The following is a 25813-nucleotide window of genomic DNA, read 5'->3' as shown; positions in this document are numbered from 1 at the left end:
GTGAAACCCCGTCTCTACAAAAAATATAAAAATTAGCTGTGTGTTGGTGGTTTGTGCCTATAGTCCTAGCTACTCAGAAGGCTGAGACTGAAGAATTGTTTGAACCTAGGAGGCAGAGGTTGCAGTGAACCGAGATCACATCACTGCACTCCAGCCTGGGCCACAGAGCGAGACTCCGTCCCAAAAAAGAAAAAAGTTGTTGAGTTCATCAGGAGCACTGTCCAGATTTGGATTAAGGCCTGTCTCACTCCCATATATTTTCTTTTCCTATGCCATGGTGCTTGCTAGAAACAGGGAGACACACTCAATGAAATCCGACATCTCTCTTAGCTCAGGGTTTTAGGCAGACACACAGCACTGTCTCACGTGGGTTAATGTACACTGCTCCACTGGTCTCTCAGCATCTGGCTGAAAGGCTTTTGCTAGAGTACGGAGTAGGGACTAAGGTGGCAGACTGGCTACAGCTCCAACCAAATACATCGTTTTACTAGCTCTCAACAGTGAGTGGTACAGAAGAAAGGCAGCTGATTTCAGCCCCTCTTGGCCTATGTCCTGATGAGATACTGAGGTCTCCATCAAACTAACTCAGACCTAAGTCCACACCCAGGGTTCCTCTTCAGCTTTCTTTCATAAGACATCTCTCATCCATCAGCTAAAGGGACAGGGTTCCTGACTCTGGGAGAAGGACATCCTTCATTTTCACAAAACTCATCTCTGACTGGACCCTGAGCAGGAGCAAGGAGGAAGAGAAGGCCACCAAAAGGGGCCCTTGACTGTTCCTCAGCCACTGGTGGTGAAGGACAACAACCCACAGCTGGCTCCATGCAGATAGTAAAAACTGGTGGCTTAAGCCTCCTCTCCTTTGAAAGCCATATTGTCACACCATCTATCCCAGGAAGCCAGAGGAGGAAAATTAGATCAACTCCTTGGGTGACAGCTTTGTTGATTTAGTGTCAACTAAACAACCTGAATCTAGAAATACTAGGTTATTCAGAGCAAAGGCGTGCAGCCTGGGTTCTCAGCCTCCAAAGACGTAAGGAAAGCATTTTTGAGGGGTGATAATGGAGGGACAGGTGACAGAACAGGACTTTCCTCCTATGCAGAGTAGCTGTGCTTTGGTTGGATTTACATCTTGGGCTTCCATTAAGAGCAGATTCTTTTTTGGATAAGGGACTTCTGATGCTTGGAGGAGAGGAAAGAGATGGGTGGAGGTGGGAAGCTGGACTAACATTTGGCTTAGTGTCAGCTCTAGGACCAGCCTTGACATCGGATGATTTTGCCACCCTGCCACTGGCTCACTCCTTAGAAGCAGGGTCCCAACCTTACTTCCCTTTGTCTCCTCAACCTCCAATGCAAATCTGGTCCCTTCGTGGGTGCTCAATCAACATTTCTCTGAGTGATCCCAATTCATTCAGGATCCAGTTGAGTCTCCAGCTTAGCATGTGTTTCATATGGTCCTTTCAGCCTAAGCCCTCCCTTTTGATGGTTTCATTTCTTGATGTTCAACCTCTCCAAGTCAGTGTTGACCAGTGCCAGAGAAGGATGGAGATAGGGCAAAGGGGTTTCCTCCAGGACACAAAGGAGGCCTTCCAGAAGCCTGCCCATGGAAAGGGAATCATTCTGCCTCCCTGAGGCCGCTCTCTGTAGACAATTGCTGGTTCCACAGATACAACTTCCCCTTTACACCCAGGAAGAACTGGGAACATGCATTGTGTCTACTGCTGCCAGAACAATGAGGGACAAAAGTGACTGGCAGCAGGGCTCTGGGAGGTGACCCCCTCCACAGATGCTTTGAATGGCCTAATTATGTACAAACTTCTTTTTTTTTTTTTTTTTTTTGACAGAATCTCACTCTGTCACCCAGGCTGGAGAGCAGTGGAGCAATCTCGGCTCACTGCAACCTCCACCTCCCAGGTTCAAGCAATTCTCCTGCCTCAGCCTCCTGAGTAGCTGGGACTACAGGCGTGTGCCACCATGCCTGGCTAATTTTTGTATTTTTAGTAGAGACGGGGTTTCACCATATTGGTCAGGCTGGTCTCAGGTGATCTGCCCACCTCGGCTTCCCAAAGTGCTCATACTTTTATCTGTTACAGAAATGCCTTGTTTCCCCCATTGCCCTTTCATTTAGGAAATCTATATTCCATTTCTACTATGAACCAGACTCTGTGCTAGATGCTGGGGTATACAGCAGAAAATAAACATTCAAGAATTCCGGCTCTTGTGGAGTTTCTGTTCATCAGCATCCAGAGCTGCAGCCTCAGCCCTAGCTGCACTTTAGAATCTCCTGGAAAGCCTTAAAAAATAGGGATGTGGATTCTGCTCACAAAAACTGATTCACTTGGACTGGGATCCCGATAACAGTGTTTATATTAAGAGGACTTGGGGCTAGATAAGAAGGACTCTGAGAGTCTCTGGAGAAGTTTCTAGTCTTTCCAGTTGTGCAATGACCAATCTCCCTCCTCGTTCCAGGCTGACGGAGGAAAAGGCATGTGTACTGCTTGCTTTTTGTTTCCCCTAGAATGTCACTACAGCTTAACGTGTCACTTTTATTTACTTAATTTCTTCTAAAAGTCGGACCTTGCCAACTGAGGTCTAGCGATCTGGATTTCAAAGATGCTCAACCTTTGCTTTCAACCACCCTGGGCCACTAATCAGCTGTCTTTGACAGCTTCTTGTTTAATTTCTTCTCGTTGCCTGTTCGGCAGGTCCTCAGTTTCCTTTATGGCTCTGAGAGAGCAACGACTCACAAGTGGGAATAAGGGAACTTTCCCGTTCTAAGCCCATGCAGCATCTCTCTTTTCAATCCTCCTTACCATTTCCACTCCCCGATCCATCCTTTCTCCTGCCCCTACTCCATTCTTTATGCTTCCTCTAGATGCGGCTGCCACTAGGGCACAGAGCCCTGGAGGAGAGAGAAGGCACCCTGTCACTAAGCCTCTGGGGTAGAGATTGCATTTCATGAAGCTCTCACCATCCTCACCCATGTTTGGCAGACAACCAGGCATGCAAAATATTCCACCAACAAACATTACAAAGAGAAAGAAAAAAATATTTGTTTGTTTAATATCAAGAGGAGTTTATGTCCAATCCCAGAGGGTCTGAGCAAGGAGGGACTGAGCTTAAATCAGAGGGCTTGGGCTTCCATATGCCGTCCAAATCATAATAACACCAATAATAACATACTAGCACTAATGCTTGTGCTACATTTGGAGCTTGAAATGATCAGCGACATTTCCCCTGATGAGGTTAAACAGCCTGGCTCGGGGGCTGCACATTTGCATAATAAAGATCAGAAGTTACTGCCTTCTACATCTCTCCCAGCACTGGCCGCCTGGCGTCCTTGATTCAGGGACACCACATCCTAATGTACTTCCATATGCGGCCCTGTGCAGTGATTCTAATCTTTGGCTTCCATGTGAAATGTCAGCTTTTTTTTTTGTCGTCTGGGAGAACAACAAATTATGTTTTTAAATGAGAAGGTGCCGCCTGTAATGGATAATATAATCTGAAAATGCAGAGGCTACATCTGTGACCCATGGTGCTAACCTAGCAAGCTCTAGTCTATTTTTCCTGCCTATCAGTTGATAGGAAAATATCACTTTTGATATAATAATTAATCATTAGTCAAAATGTATATCCCCACTGGTTCCTTGCCTCTCAGACAACCCTGCATAGCTTGACAATAAATCAGGGAAATACGGTCTTTATTATCCAATAGAATGTATTTCCAGGCACCCTCTTCCCTGAATAAAGCAACAAAACACTTTGCAGAAGCCATCCATCATCAGGTGAGGGGGAAGATGTTCCCAAGATGCCATTTGAAGGAAGGAAAATGCAGAGCCCACAGAAAGGAAGGCAGTGAGTTCAAGATGGTGGCTGTAAACCAATGAGAAACATCTGCGTGCCATGGTGAGCTCCTACCTGGGATAATGACAGCCCCTCCCTCCCTTGCTGTCTCTCCTCCCTTTGGCCCACTGCTGGGGCCCTGTCACAGCCTGGCAGGTCATGCCCAGGCCTCACTCACTATGACTGACCAGTCTCCAGTGTCCTACCATCCTCCTCATTCCCAGGGTGGCAGTAAAGTGATCATTCCAGGCCATTTTTCTGCTTGATTCCTGACTCTCTCTGGATCTGTTGAAATATTTACAATACCTAACACGATCCAAGAGAATAAATGAGCTGCCAAGTATGGTGGAAGGAAAAGTGAATTTGGAAGTCAGGGTGGGTCGAAGGAATCTGAGGACTCCCCTAGACTTACTTGTCGTTGGACTGACCTCTCCATGGCCTTACTCTCCTCATCTGAAGAAAGCGTTGTTCATGGTTTTCAATCCCTGTTTGTTGGAGCCCTGAGTTTCTGAGGCAATGGGCAAAAGGGAGCCTGGGAGAAGGAAACAAGAGGAGAAGATATCCCCAAACCTCCCCTAGAGCATTCAGCTTTTATTGGTTTACTGACTCGGTTTTTAAAAATCACTGAGTCAGAAGACCTTCAAAGGCACTCCAATTTGTAAACTATAGTTCTCCATCTCAGTACTGCCCACTCCATCCCTGGGTGTGGAAATCATGTGGGAAACGCCACTTCAGCTTGGGGCCTATAGTCACATGCCTTATCTCCTAGACCAGTGGTTCCCCAACAGGGGTGATTCTGCCCTCCAGGGGACATTGGTCAATGTCTGGAGGCATTTTTGGTTTTACAACTGGGGAGGAGGGAGCTACTGGTATTGAGTAGAGGCCAGGAATGCTGCTAAACATCCTGCAATGCACAGGACAGCCCCCCAAAATAAGCAATATCTAACCCCAGATGGTGATAGCATGGAGGCTGAGAAAGCCTGCGCCACATGATGTAACCTGAAAATAAGCTGCTCGTGGGGAGCTTCTGAGTCGGAAAGACTCCAGTCAGCCTTCCTTCTGCCCCAGCGCAGATCGAGAGGGAAGTCTATTCTTGGTTCCTCCCTGCCGAGAACTCCCTGGAGCCTTGGATCTGAGACATAAGAACATTTCCTGCACTGAGGACAGTCACCCATAGAACTCTTTTTAATTCACCTCTAGGAGGGAAACTTACATTGCCTGATTCCCAAGTGTTCTGGAGCTACTCAAGGTGCCATATATTCAACTTTAATCTACACTAAGAGCTGATGATAGTTAACACGGGTATTGAACTTTTCACTTACAAATGTTACACATACCTACTGATTACTTACTATGTACTAGGAATAGCGGACTCCAAGCTATGTACTAGGAATACAGCAGTGAATAAAACAAAGTCCTTGTCTTTATGAAGCATCTGTATCTGGGGAAGGCAGAAAATAAACAAACACAGATAAATATATGACTCAAGTGGTTATAAGTGCTATCAATATTATTAAACAGTGTAGGAGCCTAGGTTGATTAGAGGTTGCAATGGTCAGGAGAAGGCTGTCTGCTGAGGCAGCTCTAGAAGAAAGTTCTGAAGGCTGGATGCCTGGGGCAACAGGGTTCCAGACAACAGGAGAGCAAGGGAGCCGCACAGAGCTTCCCGGAGCGCTCAGAGCAGCACAGTGAACACGCAGGAAGAGGGTAATGTCAGAGGGCCAGCTCTCGCAGGACATAGCCCAATCAGATGTCCATATTTTATTCTGAGAGAGATGGAAAACCATTAGGGAATTCAGAGACAGCAACATGAACTGATTATGTTTTGAAAGCAAAAAATCTCCGGAAAACATCTAACAGGCTATAGTTGTCCTGGTGGCCCCAATCATCATGGGTAGAACATGAGTCTCAAAACGCTCCCATTTTCTTTTTGCATTTAAAAAGCAGAATAAACAAACAAACAAAACATTAGTCTTCCTTTTATCACAAATGCTTTCCTGATATGCTAAACCGGGAGCCAGAGATGACCACCCCTGGTTTTGCACCATGCCAGGGCAGATGGAGCAGAATGCTCAGAATACTGTAAGTCTGGAGAAGTTCTCAAGTTTAATAAAACAAATTAATGCAAATTAATTTCACTTGAATAAAAGAAGTTTCTTGCCACTTTTAGAAGAGGGATAGGCTGGAGTGAAATGAAATCAGAACACACAGTCTGTGTCCCAGAAAGGCTAGGCTCACTGATTAATACTGGAAGTCTGAGACAGGGAGAGGACATGGCCGTTATCTGAAATTTATTCATAAATTGCCAGCCCTTCCCAGATAACTTGCAAATAAAGTGTGACACATGTCTAAATATTTACTGGTTTGCTGACTTTCTTGGGTTTTTTTGCTAATTAAAATTTTTTTCAAGGAAAACAAACAGCATAACAGCAAATTAATGCAGATAGCCTCAACAGTGGGACAGCAAGCCAAGCTACAGTCAAATATTAAGTTGTACTTTACTAAAATTGTATCTATGGGAAAAAACTAATTGGAAATATCAAAAATGGTCTCTGAATATAAAAAGATTAAGGCTACCACTACCCATGGTGTATAGTTATTAAATTAGCACTATAGATATAAAAGCATTAGTTTAAAATATAAAGAGTTTCCAGCAATTATTTATCCATCATTTTCCCTCAAATGTGTGTTTAGCTCAATACCTTCTTTCCTCCAAGAAGAGGTTGGCTGAGCAATTTTGTAGCTGTTCCTACAAAACACAAAAATTATTTTAAGATATTGTATTTGAGTCCTTTCCCTTCTTCTTCTTCTTTTTTTTTTTTTTTTTTTTTTTTTTTTTTTTTTTTTTACTTTTAATGGCTTTGTGCTTTAGTAAGAGCCTTCAGGTTAAGTTAACACTTCCTACTCATTCCCCTCTGGGGCTTCTGTGAAGCTTAGAGGACCTTCACAATCACTTATGTAGTATGAGTATAGGCCCATGGACTCCAGCTGCCCTGGCCAAAAAAGAGTCTAGTCAGAATGCTGCAGCAAAAAAATATCTGATACGTGGTAGGAATTGTAGCCAATGACGACCATGACAACTCGTGTGGCCTTCAAGTGGCTGGGCCAGGGAAGCGAGGTGGGAAGGTTGCTTCAAGAAAAGTTGTCAGCTGGGTGCAGTGGCTCACGCCTGTAATCCCAGCACTTTGGGAGGCCCAGGTGGATGGATCACAAGGTCAAGAGATAGAGACCATCTTGACCAACATGGTGAAAACCCATCCTTACTAAAAATACAAAAATTAGCTAGACGTGGTGGTGCGTGCCTGTAGTCCCACCTACTCAGGAGGCTGAGGCAAGAGAATTGCTTGAACACAGGAGGCAGAGATCGCAGTGAGCCAAGATTGCACCACTGCACTCCAGCCTGGTGACAGAGCAAGACTCCATCTCAGAAAAAAAAAAAAAAAAAAAAAAGGAAGAAGAGGAGAATTTGTCATAGAAAGAAAGTGACTTTTTTTTCATAATCACAGAATTTCTCTAAATGGGCTACATGTAAAGACAGTGTTGCAGCTTCAGGATAACATTAATAACAATGGTATGTCAGTTTGGTTATGGATAGCTAAATATTATGTATGCATTCAATCTTTACATCAACGAAAAGAGCTGAATGATTTTGTGAAGTCCTTTTCTCTGATGAGGAAGATGAGGCTCAGAGATCTGGCTAAACCTTATGCATCACTTTACTGTTTTGTATAAGCTGGAAGTCCAACTGGAGAAGAGAAAATGCCTGACCCTGAAATCTGGAGACTCCTCTCACCTCCCTCATCATCCAGGGATGAATGGCATCTCTTCAAGTCTCACACAATCCCTCCATGGCAGATCAGCAGTCTAAGCAGAAGGGAATGTGAATTAAAGATGGCTGCAAATCCTCTGTCACTTCTCCCATCAAAAAGTGAAATCTGTTGCCCTTCCTTTTGAATAATGAGGGTTGGTCCTGTGACTCACTATGACAACTTCCAAGGGCCAGGTCTTAAGAGATATGCAGCCTTTGGTTTTGTGTTGTTGGCACACTTCCTCTTAGAACTCAGCCACCATATGGCATAAGAAGACACAAAGAACAGAGCCATATTGCTTCCCACATTCTTCAGCAGCCCCATTTGGGCCCTTAGCTGGCAGCCAACATCAACTGCAAGCCATGTGAGGGAGTCAGCTAGGCTGTCCCATCCCATTCAATAACACTGAGAGCAGAACTGCCCAGCTGAGACCAGGCAACCCCAGAATCGTGAAAGATGATAAATGGTGGTGGTGGTGGTGATTTTATTTTCAACTACTAAGCCTGGAGGTAATTTGTTCACATCAATAGATAAGCAAAACAGTCTGTTTACATAGAAATTCTCTCTTAGACAGAAAAGATTTAAAAAAGATTGCATACATGGTGCATCTGGCTCTGATGCGATGTGGCCAGATGAAAGCTCTCCATTAATGGGGTCCCTTGTTTGCTTCTTGGGGAGGACGTCTTTTAGAGGGCTAGGCATGCAGAAGGGATATATGTGGCCTTATTAGACTACAGTACATTTGTTTCTTTCCACAGCATTCCTAGAACACTTTCATTTGTGAATGCACAAATTACCTAGGTCTCCATGCATCTAATGACTGAAGCCAGGGAACAGAGCTATCTAGGCCAGAATCCGGGAGGGGAGAGTCTTGGAATTGATGACCAATGAGCTAAAGGGAGGTGTGGAAAAGGCAGGAGCTGTCTCTTTCCTGAACACTCAATTTTTAAAAATTGTTAAATTGAGGTATAAGGAAAGCCTCATTCTCCTTGGAAAGCTACTGAACTTACTCCTCATTAAATTTTTGTGAGGGTTAAACGTGAAGATATATGCAAACTTCTTAGCACAGTTCCTGTATGAATTAGATGTTCAATAAACAAATATCCTTTCCGAATTTGTAGTGATTTTTGTTTCTGCATTAAAATGAATGATGACTCTATAATAGGTTTCACTCTGAAAAGGCAGCTAATTCCAATGTGCTATATTAGGTGAGCATATTTAAGAGTTATATTCAGATCTGTTGTTTTGACCTCAGATAGTGTCTGTGGAGCCACTGTTAAATCAAAGCAATCTTCATAAAGTTATGAGATCAGATAGATGACCTTCATCCATGAAGCTTTCTTCCTGATATTCCCTGAAAAGACAAGTAAAGACTGTTCTTCAAACTATGCTGGTATAATAATGTTTTTCAGCCTGACCTTTGGCAAAAGGCAGTATGTCTGCTAGCTGTTGGAATACACGAATCTTTCCCTCAAGTGTAAATGGATGGGAGGTCTCAGATCCATTTACACCTGATGAAAAGGCTTGCCTACCCCACTCTGGTGTTTATGGCCTTGTGTTGCATGTATATGTTTTCCTAAAGATGTGTTCAATCAAGCTCTCAAAAACTTTCCTGACTTTGGATCAATTTCCATGGCAGATTTGCCAGACTGCTGAGTTGCCCAGAAGACCACATACCCTTGCATTCACCTAGTCATCCAAATCAGAACTCTAGCAAGTTGTTGAATTCAGTTTTGAAAAGAAAACTTCTTTGGGGGTGGTTTAGGAAGGCAAAGTGAGAGCTGCAGTTCTTTTTCTTGCAGGAGACACAATCCAACATTACTTTTTTTTTTCCCAGAGTTAGAAGAGATGAGACACTAAGGAGGGACAGTATTTCTATTTCTATTTCTATGGCTTCCTTAGGGCAACAGAGGAAGCTTAGCGGCCACAGGGGTCTAGTTAATGAGCGGGTTATACAATATTCATTGTGTTGAGTTTAAGTCTTCAAACAGAACGTCTAATTGCAAAAAGAAAAAAGGAAGCTCAATTACAGATGTTAAGACAACAAAGCTCAGGAATAACTCCCTCTGTTGATGAAACTGTCCTCTCCTGGCTTCCTCCACTAACTGCACATTGACAGAGGAACAATGAGTCCCTGTCTTCATCAGGTATTCTCATTAGCTCTGCTCTGTCTGGGACACTCTCCAGGGCCCAAGGAGGGCCACTGAGAGGTCTGGGGTGACAGTCTTCTCAGAGGACTGTTTTCTTGCTACCCACAGAAGGAGTGATCCAGTTGTACTCTGCTTGAACCAAAACAAAACTGTTCTCCCCAATCTTCCTGACGTGCACAGTCTCACCACTGTCACTCCTGGCAACAGCATCTGAAGCAGGCTCGCTGAAGGACACTTCCGTCTGCTGGTGGCAATACTGGGTGTGCAGGTAGCGAAGGCCAGTGGCCAGGGCCATGCCCAGGGTGACTGACAGGCAAAGCAGAATTCCCAGCTGGGGAGTTCTGAGCTGGATCCCCAGAGGGGCCTGGGCTCCCTCTAGCCCAGTGTCAGGCCATAGGTTGGTCTGCCGAGGGTATCCCACTCCACCCTCTCCATCTCCCTTCCCTGCTCTGAGCTCCTTGTGCTTTGACTGAGGTAAGAAGCTGGCAGAGGCCCTGGATGCCTCTGACTGGTCACCAGCAGCAGGTAGCCCAGAAGTGCCAGAGGTCTGGAGGACAGGGGTTGGGTTGCTTGCCCCGGCCCCATTCCCTGTGAAAGTTTCAGAGGACCAGAGGCGCTGGGGATAGGTAAGCTGGACGGTGGACAGAGGAGGCTGTGTCACGGTACTGTTAGAGGCCTTCGTCTTGTCCTAGAAAAACAAAGGGAAAAAAGAGTCAAAGGTACTGGTCTTCCTCCTAAGCTGCCACTGAACTTTGTAACTAACTGGGGTTCCTTAAAGACTCCCAGGCGGCAGCTGAAAACCCAATCTCTTTCTTGCTACTAAAGGAGCTCAAAGTAAAATGCCCAACTAGATACAAATGCACTTGTTATTGATGGGGATGGGGTGGCTAATGGAAACCCCACAGAGAACAAGGAAGCCAGTTACAAGAATAAGCTTAGGGTCCTTTAAGAGGCTTCCAAACCAAAATATCAATGGGTGATTGCATCATCTTCTATGGCTGAAAGCTTTGAGTGTGTCTTTTTATGATAGGACCCACGCAAGAGGGACCATTTAACCTCACTGTAGGTTCTGATAAATGTAAGTAAGAATATTATACCATGTTTTATTTTGTGTTCCTTCTAAGACTTCAAAGGAATAGTAAATCAGTGGGCATTTATATTTTATAGTGCCTATTGATCTAACTTCTGGGACCATACATGGCGTTTTGAGGTCAATGTTATGAAGGAGGGATGGAGGAGGAGAGAAGAGAGTAATTATTAACTATGGCTAAGTGAGAAGACAAGTCACTAAAACATCAATTTCTACAATTGCCGATCATTTCAGAGACACTACATATAATGGAAAGGTATTGATTAGTAGAAAGACACTGTGTGTATATTGTACTTTGCCTTCTTCTCTCTAACTTTGGCTACTAGTCTAATAGCTCTGATTTCCCAGCCTGAAACTGACCATTCTAGGATCAAAATACCAGTCGCAAGCCCACTTCACAGTTCAGGTTCTTACCTGTTCACCCCCATCTGAGGACAGGCAAGTTTCCAGTGAATCAAAGCTGGGATCATCCTGAGTTCTAAAGGGAAGAATGGAAGGGCTGAAAACAGGTCATTAAGTTTTGGACCAAAAAGCAATGTTTCCTACCACTGTTGTGTATGCAGATGGCATCAGATTCACTTGAAAAACTTCTGAGTTTGGAGTTGGGAACCATAGAGAAGAGGAAAGGGAGAGATGAGTGAGAATGGTGGCAAAGAACTCACCAAATGCTGTCGCTTATTATTTTATATAAAATATACATTTCTATATTGTTATTATAAATATATTTAAAATATAAAAAGTTACTTTTAAAGTTTTGTTTTATTTATAACAGCATCTCAGAGATCTCACCCCATCCAAGAGAATAATTTCCCTGGGTAATTATCATACCCAGTCCTTCTGACGAGTAGCCCTTCTACATCCTGTGTTTTTCACACACTTAAGAAAAAATATGGCTGAGATCTTTTTTGTCAGACTCCAAATGATGCACTCCAGTGTTCAGCCTATTCCCATCACCTGTCCGGAATGGCCCACCCATCACTCTTACCTGTGATGGGTGCTAAAGCTGGAAGCAAAGCTCTCTGAGGAGACTCTCTTGAGGGCCACGAGCCTCTCCAGCCTGTGGACCTCCAGGGATGGCTCTAGGGTCGGATTGCTGTCCCCGCTGGGTTGCTGGTTGATGCTGCCTTCAGTGGCTGTGTGTGAAGATGGTTGGGACAGAGTCTCTGCATCCCCAGGAAACTTTGTCACCCAAATACTGGCAGGAACAGGATCTAGATTGTCCTCCTCTGCAGCTCCAGGAAGGGCAACAGCAAAGACATGCGTGTGCTGCTGTGGAAGAGTGATGGGGGCCCTGGGAGCTAAGCAGAGGTCCAAAGACAGCACAGAGTGAGTGAGAGCATTTTCCCCACATCGATTGGTACAAACAGCTATGATCGGGGGGTAAACAGCAGTGACACTAATGTGCCTCAAGGAGAGACCATTAAGTGTGAGGCACTTAAAAGTGTCAGAATAAAGATGACCTGCCTGATCATACAAGCCCCTGACCACGCAAAGGCTTATATCTTTTCAAAGAGTGAGTCCCTGGCCTATCTGGGTCTGTACCTTCTTAACAGCCACCATTCAAGGAACACAGAAAGCACTGTGACCACCATATTTATTTCACCTCTGCCAAAAACTGCTTCTAGCTAGAAAAAAGAGTGGAATCCCACAAATCAAAACTTTTCAAAGCCCTAGATCTTTCTTGCCCTATTATTAACACTCAAAGTTTCTTTCCCTGGTGATAATGACTTGAACATCTGCTATGAGAAGAGACGAGATCACTGCTCTCCACTGCCCTCCACCATCTAATTTCCCATTTGTGACTGGCTAACCTGACAGCCCAGAACATGAGAAAGAGCTTCACATGGAGCAGCAAGCAAGCAAGTGCAGGTTTTAGAGTCAGATTCTTGTCTGGGTTCAGTCGTCCACTAATTCCTGGCTTTGGGGAAGTCCTCCTAGAGCATTAGTTTCTTCATTTGCAAAATGAGGCCAGCATAGAATTGCTGAGGGGTTGACATAAACTCATTGATGTGGAAGCGTGAAGCAGGTGCCTGGCACACAGGTACACGGGTTTACTACCATGATGATGAGGATGACATGATGGCATTGACCAAAACAGTATTGGCAGAAGTTTCTCTGGCCAGGGCTCCAGGTTCTTTGTTGGGGTGAAGGAGGTACCCCTTTGCTCCAATGTTTTTAACACTCAAAAACTTTGAGGTGAAGAACAAAGCAGCCTAGCCCAGACATACAGAACATGGCAAACTGATAGTTTCAAATTCCTGCCTGAACTCTAAGAGCATTTGGATATTTCCTGCAGACCCACTGTGTGCTGGGCATTGTTATAGTTGTTGGAGATGCAAACATAATGTGGACTTGTAATTGGTGTCCCTGAACTCAAAACTGGGAAGAGACACCCTTACATGTCAAACTACCTAAATTAATAAAGAGGCCGGGCACTCACACCTGTAAACCCAGCACTTTGGGACGCCAAGGCAAGTAGATCACCTAAGGTCAGGAGTTCGAGACCAGCCTGGCCAACATGGGGAAGCCCTGTCTCTCTACTAAAAATACCAAAGTTAGCAGGGTGCAGTAGCTCATGCCTGTAATTCCAAGCTACTTGGGAGGCTGAGGCAGGAGAATCATTTGAACCCAGGAGGTGGAGGTTGCAGTGAGCCGAGACCGCACCACTGCACTCCAGCCTGGGTAACAAAGAGAGACTCTGTCTCAAAATTAATTAATTAATTAATTAATCAATCAATTAATACCAGAGCTAAGGAAGCAATTATACTTGCCACTATGGTCTCAATGTATCCCCCTCAAAATTCATATGTTGAAATCAAATCCCCAATGCAATAGGGTAAGAAGGTGGGGTTTTTAGCAGGTGCTTAAGTCATGAGGGTGGAGTCCTTATGAATGGGATTAGTAGCCTTACAAAAGGGGACTGAGGGAGCTTGTTCACCCCTTCCACCATGTGAAGACACAGCAAGAATGTGCCATTGTTGAGGCACAGATCATCCCTCCTTCACCAGACACTTAATCTGTTGGTGCCTTCATCTTGGACTTCCCAACCTCCAGAATGTAGGCAATACATTTCTATTGTTTATAAGTGTTTCAGTCTAGGATGTCTTGTCATAGCAGCTGGAATAGACTAAGATATTTGCCTACCAAGAAGTATGAGGAAAAGTTTCACAGGAGATATTTGAACTGTGCCTTGACAGACACAGAGAACTGTCATGTGCAACAGTCCAGTTTGAGGAATTGTCAGAAGGGAAGGCACTGAAATATAAAAGTAGACCATACCTAATGGGGTGGAGAAGGACTCAAAGTGTCTTGGTCTATTGGGAGATAAATTTCAGATATACAATATACTACTTTCCAAATTTTGAAAATTTATACTTGCCTACTGAATTCTTTGTACAGTTAAGAAACCTATTTCACTTTATTAGATGAAATAAGGTGAAATAGTTTTCTTAACTGTACAAAGATAAACTTCCCAGAATACATACATACATACACACACACACACACACACGCACGTACACACATAAATACATACATGCACGCACATACATACATACATGTTTCTTTTTCCTTTGGGAATCACTAGGGTTTGGGTAGTGGAACGAATGGGGAAGACAAGCTGGGGCCAGAAGGAGAGGAATGTGGGCAGTGTAATGAGGAGGTTACCCTGTAAATTGCTTGGGCTGGAGGCTGCGACCCCCAGCAGGCAAGGTTTCCAGCAGAGTCAGGCATAGAAAGGCCCAAGGCTCCACATGACACTTCTTCCTGAAGCTTCACTTTTATTCATATTCATGTTCAAACAAACGTGGTTATACTTGAGATTAAAACATGACATTTGCATCATTCATAAAATAAAACATGAGATTTCAAACACATGTCAGGGGTGCAGGGTCTTCTCTAGGCCACGCTGTCAGGCTCCGAGATCTTTACTCTGCTTTTAGGAGTGTCTTGGTGGGAAGGTTGGAGGAGTTGTGCTGGGTAACGGAAGAAGACAAAGGTTTTGGGGCAAAGGCAGGGAACGGAGGGTGGTCCCCACTGTCTCTGTACCTGGGTCTGCTAGACTGAGAAGAGGCAGGGATTCTGATTGGATTCTGGCCTTAATATATTAGCAAAGAGTAAAGGAAAGAATAAGGGAAGAGGAGAACGAATGGATTAAGGGTAGATTCTTGTGTGCGTATGCCTGGGTGCTTTTATGAGTGCTTGTGTTCATAGCACTTAACTAGAAATAAGCAATAAAAAGGAGTTCCATACCACCAGGGATTTTCAGGTAGGTCAAACATCCTCTAGCTGGCTAGTGGTTTTCCTTTGTTTTGTTTCTTTTCTTTTTTCAGGAGTTCATGGACTAATGGAATATAAAGCCATGTAGTGAGCAAGGAAAAATCCCTTCTCATTGAAACAGTGATTCCTGATTCTGTTCTCCAACCCAGGTTGCAAAGAGCCATCTACCTACCATGAAAAGTATCAATAAAAACTGGATGTGTTTTTATGAGAAAAGACGAAGAAAAGCTCATTTCTTTTTTGTGCTCCCTGTGTAGCTTCAGGGGACTAAGGAAAACAGCAGAAATATTGTGAGGACTAGAAAATGTTGGGGGAAGAGGTGTATGCTGTTTTTTGGTATTGCAGCACAGCTCTCACTGTCCACCCCGGGGCCTGACTTAATGTGTTAGGTTGAGCCCGACAAAGTGTGTTTGCTGCAACAAACAAAGCAACTGCAAGCATTCCCTCCCTCTCACTGCTGCGTTATCACATCCCCAAGAACTGCTGCAGTTGGACACGGCAGGTGTTTATTGCTTGTTTTGCAGGGACAGGAAACTGGCAGTAGTAACTTTTAAGTGAAAATAGATAACTGTAAAAATAATGATGACAACCAGCCTGGCGAATACAATGACAAGCTGTACCTGGAGCAGCTCCTTCAACATCGCCCAGCCTCTGGTGAAGGGTTGGCATCAGTAATCTGGGCTCCATGTGGTCGTCAGAATGGGCGCTGCTGTGTGTCTGCTGAGACACAACAGATGATTCAATCCTTGCCCAGTAAACGAAATATGACTGGACTACTGATAAACTGCAGAAAGAGAAAGAGCAGAGCGGTTCACGGATTTAGTTTCCTTTAAATAAAAACTCAGGCCAGCCTCACAGAAAAGAGAGGACACATTAACAGATAAAGAGGAACAAAACTAAATAAATAGAAGAACGAGAGAGATTATGTTCATTCTTTTTAAAAACAAAAACCCCATAGTTGCAAATAATTAGGAGAGGATATGAACAAATCAACGGTCCTCTTGAAGAAATACAGTCACTAAAAATCTCATTTTAACGAAAAAGTATCTCCTTAAACTGTTTAGACTCCAATAAAAGGTTTTATCGTCAATGTTACTATTAGCCATTCCTGATATACTGTTATTACACCATGATTTTAAGATCTCATAATTCTGTTGTATAATTGTACATGTCTACTGTCATTGTAGATTCTATTGGAAATTAGAGATAAATCCTTAATATTCTAAATAATTTTTTGAAAAACAATTCTTCAGTAAAAATAACTTTCACAAACATTATGCTGTTTGTTCTTCCAAATATTTCAGTAAAGGAGGGATTATTGGCAAGTGCCATTTTTCTCACTTTAAGTATTCAGGAGGCAGTCATAACAAGGTGATTAATTTGGCCGAGGTCACCCAGAGGCTCGAGACGCAGTGAGAGTCATAGTTCAGGCCCCCAACATGCAGTTTCCAGACTCGGCAGACGTTATCGTGTGCAAGGGTTCCCGGAGGTGGGAGATCACAGGGTGACTTGGGACAGGTGTGTCATCAAGTGACTTACCTCATTTTTTCTGTCAAATGGAGATCATAGCTTCTACACTACTTGCTATGTGGCATGCAGCAACTATGATGGTAAATCCAAAAATAGGAATAGAGGTGCTTTGAGAAAGAAAGGTGACTGTACAGGTTTAAGCACTTCAAGCGGCAGACACCCTCTGCACTGCGTAAGAACCAAAGCCAAGGGCAGAAGCTGGGCACACCCACAGGTAAGCAGGCCCAGGGCCTTCCAAAGAGGAAAAATCCTAAGGCATGTGTTTCCCTTCTTGCTGTCCTGTCTGCTGCCCTGTGCCACCAGGAAGTGGGGGAGAAGGGACACCACAGTCTGGGGCCACCAACCTACCCTCCCACTGCTCCCCAGAGCAGAGGGGAGTCCAGGAGGGGAGCAGGTGCGCTGGACTATCTCTGCCTGCAGGCGCGGTCTCCTTCATATTTAGGAGGATGTGGGGAAAAGAAACAGAAACACACACCCTTTCCTGAAAGAAAAAAATTATCTTTCTTGGTAAATGCAAGTGTCTGAAAAGAATGGCAAAACAAGTACCTCATTTTGAGTAGTAATGATGCTTTTAAAGTGCTTACTGTTGCCAGGAACTGTTCTGAGCGAACGTAGGCTCTCTCATCCATATACAACCCTCTGAGGGAGGTGCTGTGGTTATGCCCATTTATAGACAACAAGCCGAGGCACAGAGCCTCAAGAGGCTTTTCCTGGGCCCAGGGACGTGTCCATTTGTCCATCTACCTGTTTCTCTCTTTCTTGGCTCTCTCCTGCCTTCCCCACCGCCAGCCATTCTGTCCTCTGGTCAGAAATTCCTAGAGAGGTTGGCCAAGATTTACCTGTGCCTAGGGAGGCAGGGAGATAACACACTCTAGGCCCATGGAGAGTGATGAAGGGATGAGTTTGGGGGCAACGTTATTTTAGTTTCCCTCTGTAGGCTCTCCAGTTTAGGCAGCGTCCATAACCCTGTCCTTGCTATAAAGTGGCCACATAAAGAGGGGGAAAGGGAATATGAAGTCAGGGCAAAGAGAAGCTCCCCTCTCTTCAAAGTAAAAGGCTCAGTTTCTAAGAAATAGCACTTCACTCTCTTACAGGAACTTAATGTCCCCCACAGGCCGGGCAGGGGCCTTCCACACGAATGACAGGTTTCTCTTCAGGGACTTGTCAGAGTGGGTGACTGCATCAGCCTCTTGAAAACAAGTCATCAGTTTGGAATGAGGAGGAATGAGGATGAAAGTGCCAGCGACTTGATGATCAGACACTCTTTGAGCCTGAAGGAGAAATCCCATGAAATCACGACTGCTTCTCACCGTCACTGCAACAAAAACACCCGTTCAACATGAACATGTGTGACTTAGTTCCATGTGGTGATTTTATGTAGCTTTTTTCAAAACTAAAAGCTCAAGATCAGCCCCCAGAAAGTGAACAATTCATTAGAGGGGGGAAAAGTTGAAGTCCTATTTCACACCAAAATAAACTCCATTTGGATCAAAGTTATGCGAAAATGAAATAAAAAATAACTAGAAACTTTTTTCTTTTTATAAATATTGGATTTAGAAATACCTCTCTGAGCAAAACCCAGGTGCCATAAAGGAAAATATGAGTAAAGTGTGCTATATTTTTTTAAAATATGAGTTTAGGTGAACTCAGGACAGATGATTAAAAAAAATTATTTTCCAAAAAAAAGTATTTGTAAGACATAAAACAGACAAAGAGTCATAGCCATGGTGAATTCATAAAAAGATGACTCCCTCAAAATAATGAAAGGATGCAAACAGAAATAAAACAAGCTTAGTAATAATTTTTTTTTTTTGAGACAGGGTCTCGCTCCATCACCAGGCTGCAGTGCAGTGGCACGATCTCAGCTCACTGCAACCTCTGCCTCCTGGGTTCAAGCGATTCTCCTGCCTCAGCCTCTCAAGTAGCTGGGAGTACAGGCACGCACCATCACGCCCGGCTAATTTTTGTATTTTTAGTAGAGACAGGGTTTCATGATGTTGGCCAGGATGGTCTCGATCTCTTGACCTTGTGATCCGCCCTCCTCGGCCTCCCAAAGTGCTGGTATTATAGGCGTGAGCCACTGCACCTGGCTGTTCAGTAATTATTTTTAAAGCAATTATACATGAGATACTATTTTATACCTTTCATATTAGCAAATGTTAAAATGTGTGGTTGTAAGCAGTCCTGATAAGACTATGGAAAAACTAGGGCATTCATTCACTAGTGCTGGAACTATAAACCATCCAACTTTTTGTGGTGTAACCTGACAACATCTTCCACATTTAAAATGCAATTACCCCTCTGATACATGCTACCTTATCAGTTAGCCCTGAAAACATAGTAAGTAAAATAAAGCCAGAACCAAGATGACAAATAATGCATGATTCTACTTATGTGAGGTACCTAGAGCAGTCAAATTGACAGAGACGGAAAGAAGATTTAAAATTAGCTGGGGCTGAGCATAGGGAAGGATGGCCAGTACAGAGTGTCCATCTGGGATGATGGAAAATTTCTGGAAGTGGATAGTGATGATGGTTGTACAACATTGTGAATGCACTTAATGCCCTTGAGCTGTATACAGCTATAATGGTAAAGTTTATGATATATGTATATAAACACAATAAAAGAAATGCCCTCCAAAAATCATTACTCTTTGATCTAGAAATTTTGCATCTAGGAATTTTCCCCACTGACAAATTTGCACAAATAAATATGGCAAACACTGATGTCCAATACCCAACAGTGATTGTCCACTTATTCCCTGCTAGCAGAACAGATGGTTCTGCTAACAGAACCCAGATGTTACATTCATGTGGAAGTGGAGACCACCTGTCTTCAGGCAAGTTAGGCCTCTCCTTTTCCTCAGGGGATGAACTGTGATTAGACTAAAACCAGTGTTGGTGATTCTGTTCCCCTTCACCAGATAGAATTCTGGCCAATGAGGCCAGATCTACTGAGAGAATAGCTAATGTCTAAGGATCAATCTTTTCACGTAAGGCCTTTATTCCAGCTGTCGTCCCAGTGTGAGGCCTAAAACCACGGCACTCATCCTGAAACCGTGCGATGTCAAAGGAATGAAAACCTAACTCGCTGATGACGGCGGAGCAGGAAAATGGAAAAATCTTAGGATCTAGATGATGTCATTGAATGGCTTCACCCAGTACAGAAACTGCCTCCAGACTTAAGAGAGAAAATTAAATGTCTTTATTCATTAAGTTTCTGTTAATCAGTTTTTCTGATACTTGAAACTAAAGCAATCTTGATGCTTACAGTGAGCAAAGACATATGAATAAAGATATCCATCAAAACTGTTTATGAAAAAATTTTAAAAAGTAAATACCCATAAATAAGAAACTGGTTAAATCAATCATGTGACCTATAGACAATGGACTGTCACGAAATCATTAAAAACAGGCTCTGTGGCTGGGCACGGTGGCTCACACCTGTAATCCCAGCACTTTGGGAGGCTGAGGTGGGTAGATCATGAGGTCAGGAGATTGAGACCACCCTGGCTAACACAGTGAAACCCCATCTCTACTAAAAATACAAAAAAAAAAAAAAAAAAATTAGCCAGGTGTGGTGGTGGGCGCCTGTAGTCCCAGCTACTGGGGAGGCTGATGCAGGAGAATGGCATGACCCGGGGGGTGGAGCTTGCAGTGAGCCAAGATTGCACCACTGCACTCCAGCCTGGGCGACAGAGCGAGACTCTGTTTACAAAAAAAAAAAAATTTAATTTGTGTCTGCTGAAGATTATATTAATTTGAGATCTCACTCACATATGCTTAAATGCATGGAAAACTTCTGAAAAGAGGTGGAAGAAACTTAACAAGCGTTACGTCTGGAGAATCAAATTGAGTGTTCAGAGCAAGAGAAGGAAAAGTACTTTTAATTTTCTACCTTTTGATAGTATTCTAACATTTTTAAAGCACGTAATATCTTTAAGCTATTTAAAATTTTTTTTTAAAAATTAGCCACTCATGTTCAAGGGAATGAGTGGCTAAAATCAGGGTCAGACCTTTATAAGTTTGCTAAATGCAGCTTGGTGTCTAGGATTATTTTATTTTCCACGCATTTGAACTTTTATTAATAAACATTTGAACAAATACTTAGAACTATTGAACACCAAGCACTATGCTAGGAGTTGAGTATGTATCTATGAGCAGGATAACATAGTCCTTACCTTCAAGGAGCTCACAGATCCCGGCAAGAGAACAGTATACTTACAACGTAAGTCAGTAATAACTGACTCTCATTGAATCCCTGAGGCACTCCGTCAAGTCATTTATTACATATGCTGTCTTGGTTCCAGTTACAATCCAATTATGTTTCCCTCAGGATACCTTCAGAATTTCGGTATCACAATATTTTTAGTTATTTCTGCCGATTTTTCTCCCTGACATAGTGGTTTTTTGGTTCGGGGTTTGTTTGTTTGTTTGTTTGTTTGAGACAGAGTCTCACTTTGTCACTGTCACCCAGGCTGGAGTGCAGTGGGGCTATCTCAGTTCACTGCAACCTCTGCCTCCCAGACTCAAGCAATCCTCCCACCTCAGCCTCCAGTGTAGCTGGGAACACAGGGTACAAGCCATCATGCCTGGCTAATTTCTGTATTTTTTTTTGTAGAGACAGGGTTTTGCCATGTTGCCCAGGCTGGTCTCAAACTCCTGAGCTCAAGTGATCCACTCACCTTGGCCTCCCAAAGTGCTGGGATTACAGGCATGAGCCACCACGCCCGGCTGACATAGTGTTTTGATTCTTACCATTGTTATTCCGCTAGCCACAGAACACTAGGATACTGACATACAAATCCCTTCATGCTGGGAGGGGCTGGACACACACTAGAGTGGTTGGAGCCCCCAAAGAAGTGGCCTTTCTTGGGGACCCTCTTGCATTTGCCCCAGTGTGCTATATACACAAACTCGCTTTCTGTGTCATGATGCAACAAAGTTTGGGAAGCTCTGTTAGAATAGACAATTCAGTATATTGGGAAGTATATTGATGTTGAACTCATATACTATGCACCCATGTTTTTTCACACTTCTCAACAGAGCAAAATGAATGGATAAAACAATATTTATAGAGTAAATTTCATTTTTGTTGATCACCTTTAGTTCCCATCAAAAGAATCAGCAAAAATCAAAAGGGGTTTAGGGCAAAAGTTGCTGATGTGTTGGAGCTCACCTTGGGCATGTAGTTCTCTGCCTACACTTAGTGGTATCTGAAGTATCTGTAGCTTCCTTTTCTGCTGTCCCTCACTGCCACTTCCAAGCTTGGTCCAAGGCAAGCTGTGGACTCTGAAGAGTGTGAGTTCGGGGAGTGGGGGCAGGCCATGGAGGTAGAAACACCCCTGGTGGGGGCAACCCGAAACTGATAACTTCCCTGCCCCTGCATCTTCCTGAGAGATGATTCAGAGGTGTTTCACGTGGCTTCTCAGAGGGTCCCCACTGGAATGCACCTCGGTTGCTCACAGCAGCGACCTGCTCAGTTGCACGCCCTTGACTGGCGTCTCCTCTTGCCCAGCTCCCTTTCCCTCTTCCTCACCTGTGTTTCCTGGGATGATCTCTCACATAAACCACCTGCGCTCCCGTTCTTTCCCTGCTTTTGTAGGCACCTAAACTAAAAGAGCAGGAAATGATTTTTCATCCCCCAATATTTTAATTTTAAAAATGTCAAATTGTATATATTTAAAGTGTACAACATGATGTTTTGATATACTTACATATAGTGAAATGGTTACTATAGTCAAGCAAATTAAAATATCCATCATCTCACCAAAGTGTCTGTTGATGGATGAATTTTAGTTTTAAATAATGAGAAAAAAGTGTATTTCACACACATAGATGATACACGAAGGTTGCTCAGAGTAACTACATTTGTGTCTGTAATAAGATACATTTATATCTTATGGTAAGGACAAAATAATTATCTATAAAAGTGATATTTGTGTCTTCTTATACAGATCACAATTAATATAGAAATTAGTTATCATGTGGCTTTTATGACACAAATATTTTATGATTATTTTTAACCTGATAATTGCTTCTTAAGATTAAGCCAGGCTGGACATGGTAGCTTGTGCCTGTAATCCCAGCACTTTGGGAGGCTGAATCGGGAGGTTCACTGGAGCCCAGGAGTTCGAGACCGGACTGGGCAACATACCAAGACCCTGTCTCTAAAAAAAATACAAAAAATTAGCAGGGCACAGTGGCATGTGCCTGTAATCCCAGCTTCTTGGGAGCCTGAGGTGGGAGGAGCACTTAAGCCTAGGAATTTCAGACCAGCCTGGGCAACACAGTGAGACTCCATCTCTACAAAAAAAAAAAAAAAAAAAAAAAAAAAAAAAAAAGGATTAAGCCAAATTTAGTCCAGGAAGCTTCTGACTGGGACAAACACAAACTGGAAGGTCCATGGGGGCTCTGGGGCTCCTCGGAGTCTCTCAAAGCCTCTCTGGTACATACCTGGAATCTTGTCACCTGGTGCATAGGAAGACCTGTGGGTGTGGATGGTGACGTGGTGGGTGTCCTGGTGCTGAGGCTGGGCTTGGATGTGTTTGGGTTGCATGTCCTCACAGGCCACCGTGCTGGCACCATGGGAAAAGGCAGACAAGCAGGAAGCCAGGCAAAGGGTGGTACAAGCCCAGCCCACGAGGGCAGCCCGCATCCTCATCCTGCCCTCTCCTGTATCATGACAAACAGCAGCTTCAGTCCAGACGCTATTTAGGAAAATGACATAAAGTCTTCTCGGAATGTGACTAACCTGAACCCCACACTGCCTCTGTACCTGAGATGCTTTTAGTGCAGCCTCCCAGGATTGCTAATGCTCAAGGCCAAGATCAAAAAGAAATGCCCGGCTATAGGAAGTGTTTCATTTCCAAACACCCTTTTGAAAACTTCTATTCTTCTAATTTTCTCATAAGACCAGACGCTTTTTTTGTTGTTGTTCAAGAGAGGCTTTAATTATTGAGTCAAAGAAATAAAACCAGAAAATGTTTGTATCCTAATGTGAGCTCCTTGCAAGCTGACTGGTACCCAAGGGCAGTGTGAGCTCTGATACATTATTGCTGATGTAGACACCCAATACACCACCATGGTCAGGCGGCATGGCATGGGATGGCTTGGCTGAGCATCTTATCTCTGTTGCAATTGAAAATTACCAAGTTAAGTGCTACAAAACATCTACCAACTATCAATTATTTAGAGGTGACCGATAAGTTGGCAATGCTTTGCTATCTCTTTGCCCTTTCTTTGGCTGTTTTTAGCTATTTCATTACTTTCAGTAAAGAAGATGAGCAGAGAAAGAAATACTCAATTTATTCTATACCTTCTTAAACATACTGATAACAATTTTGGCTCAGGAATAGAATACGATGATTGAATAAAATAGCATTTATAGAGTAAATTTTATTTTTGTTTGCTACCTCTAATTCCCATCAAGAGGAAGAATTAAAATTTGGCAATGTAAAAGAAGTTGACAAAAATAAAATGAGAGATAGCAAACAAGACAGATGAAAATCTGCCTACATAAATATTTAGGATTATCACAGGCATTTTTTAACAGTTCTGTTTTAGGCCAGGTATGGTGGCTCACGCCTGTAATCCTAGCACTTTGGGACGCCAAGGCAGGTGGATTGTCTGAGCACAGGAGTTCAAGACCAGCCTGGGCAATACGGTGAAACCCTGTCTCTACTAAAATACAAAAAATTAGCTGGGCGTGGTGGTGTGTGCCTGTAGTCCCAGCTACTCGGGAGGCTGAGGCAGGAGAATGGCTTGAACCTGGGAGACGGAGGTTGCAGTGAGCTGAGATCATGCCATTGCACTCCAGCCTGGGCAAAAGAGCGAGACTCTATCTCAAAAAAAAAAAAAAAAAAAAAAAGTTCTGTTTTTATTTTTTTTATAGTCCCGCACACAGGCATTTTAGAAGTTTGGCTAATATTTTAACCTAAGGAGCAACTCAAGGCAAAAAAAAAAAAAAAAAAAATGCCCTCCCGTGTAGTCAGCTGGTTTTAAAAGGTAAAAATAAAATCCTGAAAATGTAGTGAAACTAGCTATCAAAACCATAGACTAAGGAAATAATCCATAAACCAAATAATCAAGTGTCCTCCACTCCCATTGAACTCTTCACACACCACCATCTTTTACATTCACAAGCTAAAAGAAGACAGGAATATGATCTATACCACAAATTTCTTAGACTTGAGTCCTTCAGACAATGCCTTTCTTTTCTAAGTTTGTTTTCTATGAAGCACCAAAGTCACACATCTCCATACTACAAGGAACCATGGCTACAGCTTCTCAGACACATTAGGAGATAATGAAGATGAACTGTGTAAAAGCATATTCTCAGTCAAGAGGGCTCAGGGTTCTTCTCATTTTCTTTCATAAGGGCCACACAGAAAATGCCCCTTGAACGCTGGGCATGCTGGTGCACACCTATAGTTCCAGTTGCTCAGGCGGCTGAGGCAGGAGGATCACTTGAATCCAGGAGGTCGAGGCTGCAGTGAGCTATGATCACATCACTACACTCCAGCCTGGCCACAGAGCAAGACCCTGTCTCTTAAAAGAAAGAAATGAAATGAAAATGCTCCTCAAGCCCTTGCTGACGGCAAGTGATCTTTCCAAAGGCAGATCAGACACAGGTGCCTACAAGGGAAGGGAAGTGAGCACCTCGACTCACAGGCTGCGGCCACAGCCCCACCTCCCACCCTCCTGCCTTAGATTTCACTGTGTCTTCTTTCCCACCAGCATCTTGTCTACTTGATCCCTGAAAAACATCCACTTGGAGTTGAGCACGGTGGCTCACACCTGTAATCCCAGCACTTTGGGAGGCCGAGGCAGGAGGATCACTTGAAGCCAGAAGTTCAAAACCAGCCTGCGCATCACAGGGAGACCTCGTCTCTACAAAAATAAATAAATGAAAAGAAAACATCCACTTACCAAGGAACACACTTTTCTTCAGGCTTGATAGAATGGCTTCCTCTCAGAGTTGCAAACACATCCCTTAAACAAAAGTATTTTCTTCTCCTTTCAGTTTTTTCTCTAATGGGAAGAATAACAGCTGTTACCACTAATCCTCAGCATCTCCAGGAACTGTCCCTCAGTGTCCAAATCCAGCCT

General features: G+C 43.5%; 1 protein-coding gene across 4 annotated transcripts in view; it reads right to left on the bottom strand.

The window, feature by feature from the left end:
* Positions 1 to 3028: 3028 nt before the first annotated feature.
* The window catches only part of REELD1 (reeler domain containing 1), a 49452-nt gene continuing 26667 nt past the window's right edge, over positions 3029 to 25813 (bottom strand). Inside the window, exons 2-10 of one of the 4 annotated variants that reach the window (XM_055276050.2) lie at positions 25634 to 25735; positions 23159 to 23412; positions 17796 to 18018; positions 15794 to 15957; positions 11881 to 12193; positions 11310 to 11373; positions 7640 to 10493; positions 5188 to 5287; positions 3029 to 4378 (exon numbers count right to left, since the gene is read on the bottom strand). In XM_055276050.2, coding sequence (XP_055132025.1) covers positions 9885 to 10493; positions 11310 to 11373; positions 11881 to 12193; positions 15794 to 15957; positions 17796 to 18018; positions 23159 to 23412; positions 25634 to 25735 — 1729 coding nt within the window. In that variant the 3' untranslated portion in view covers positions 3029 to 4378; positions 5188 to 5287; positions 7640 to 9884. Of the gene's footprint in view, positions 5288 to 7639; positions 10494 to 11309; positions 11374 to 11880; positions 12194 to 15793; positions 15958 to 17795; positions 18019 to 23158; positions 23413 to 25633; positions 25736 to 25813 lie in introns of all 4 variants that reach the window. The other 3 variants (XM_063638228.1, XM_063638229.1, XM_063638230.1) reach the window with 3 other exon arrangements.

Source organism: Symphalangus syndactylus, chromosome 4, assembly GCF_028878055.3.
Source record: "Symphalangus syndactylus isolate Jambi chromosome 4, NHGRI_mSymSyn1-v2.1_pri, whole genome shotgun sequence".
Taxonomy (NCBI): Eukaryota; Metazoa; Chordata; class Mammalia; order Primates; family Hylobatidae; genus Symphalangus; species Symphalangus syndactylus.
The sequence above is the reverse complement of the archived record's forward strand: the minus strand, read 5'-3'. Positions and strand labels throughout refer to the sequence as shown.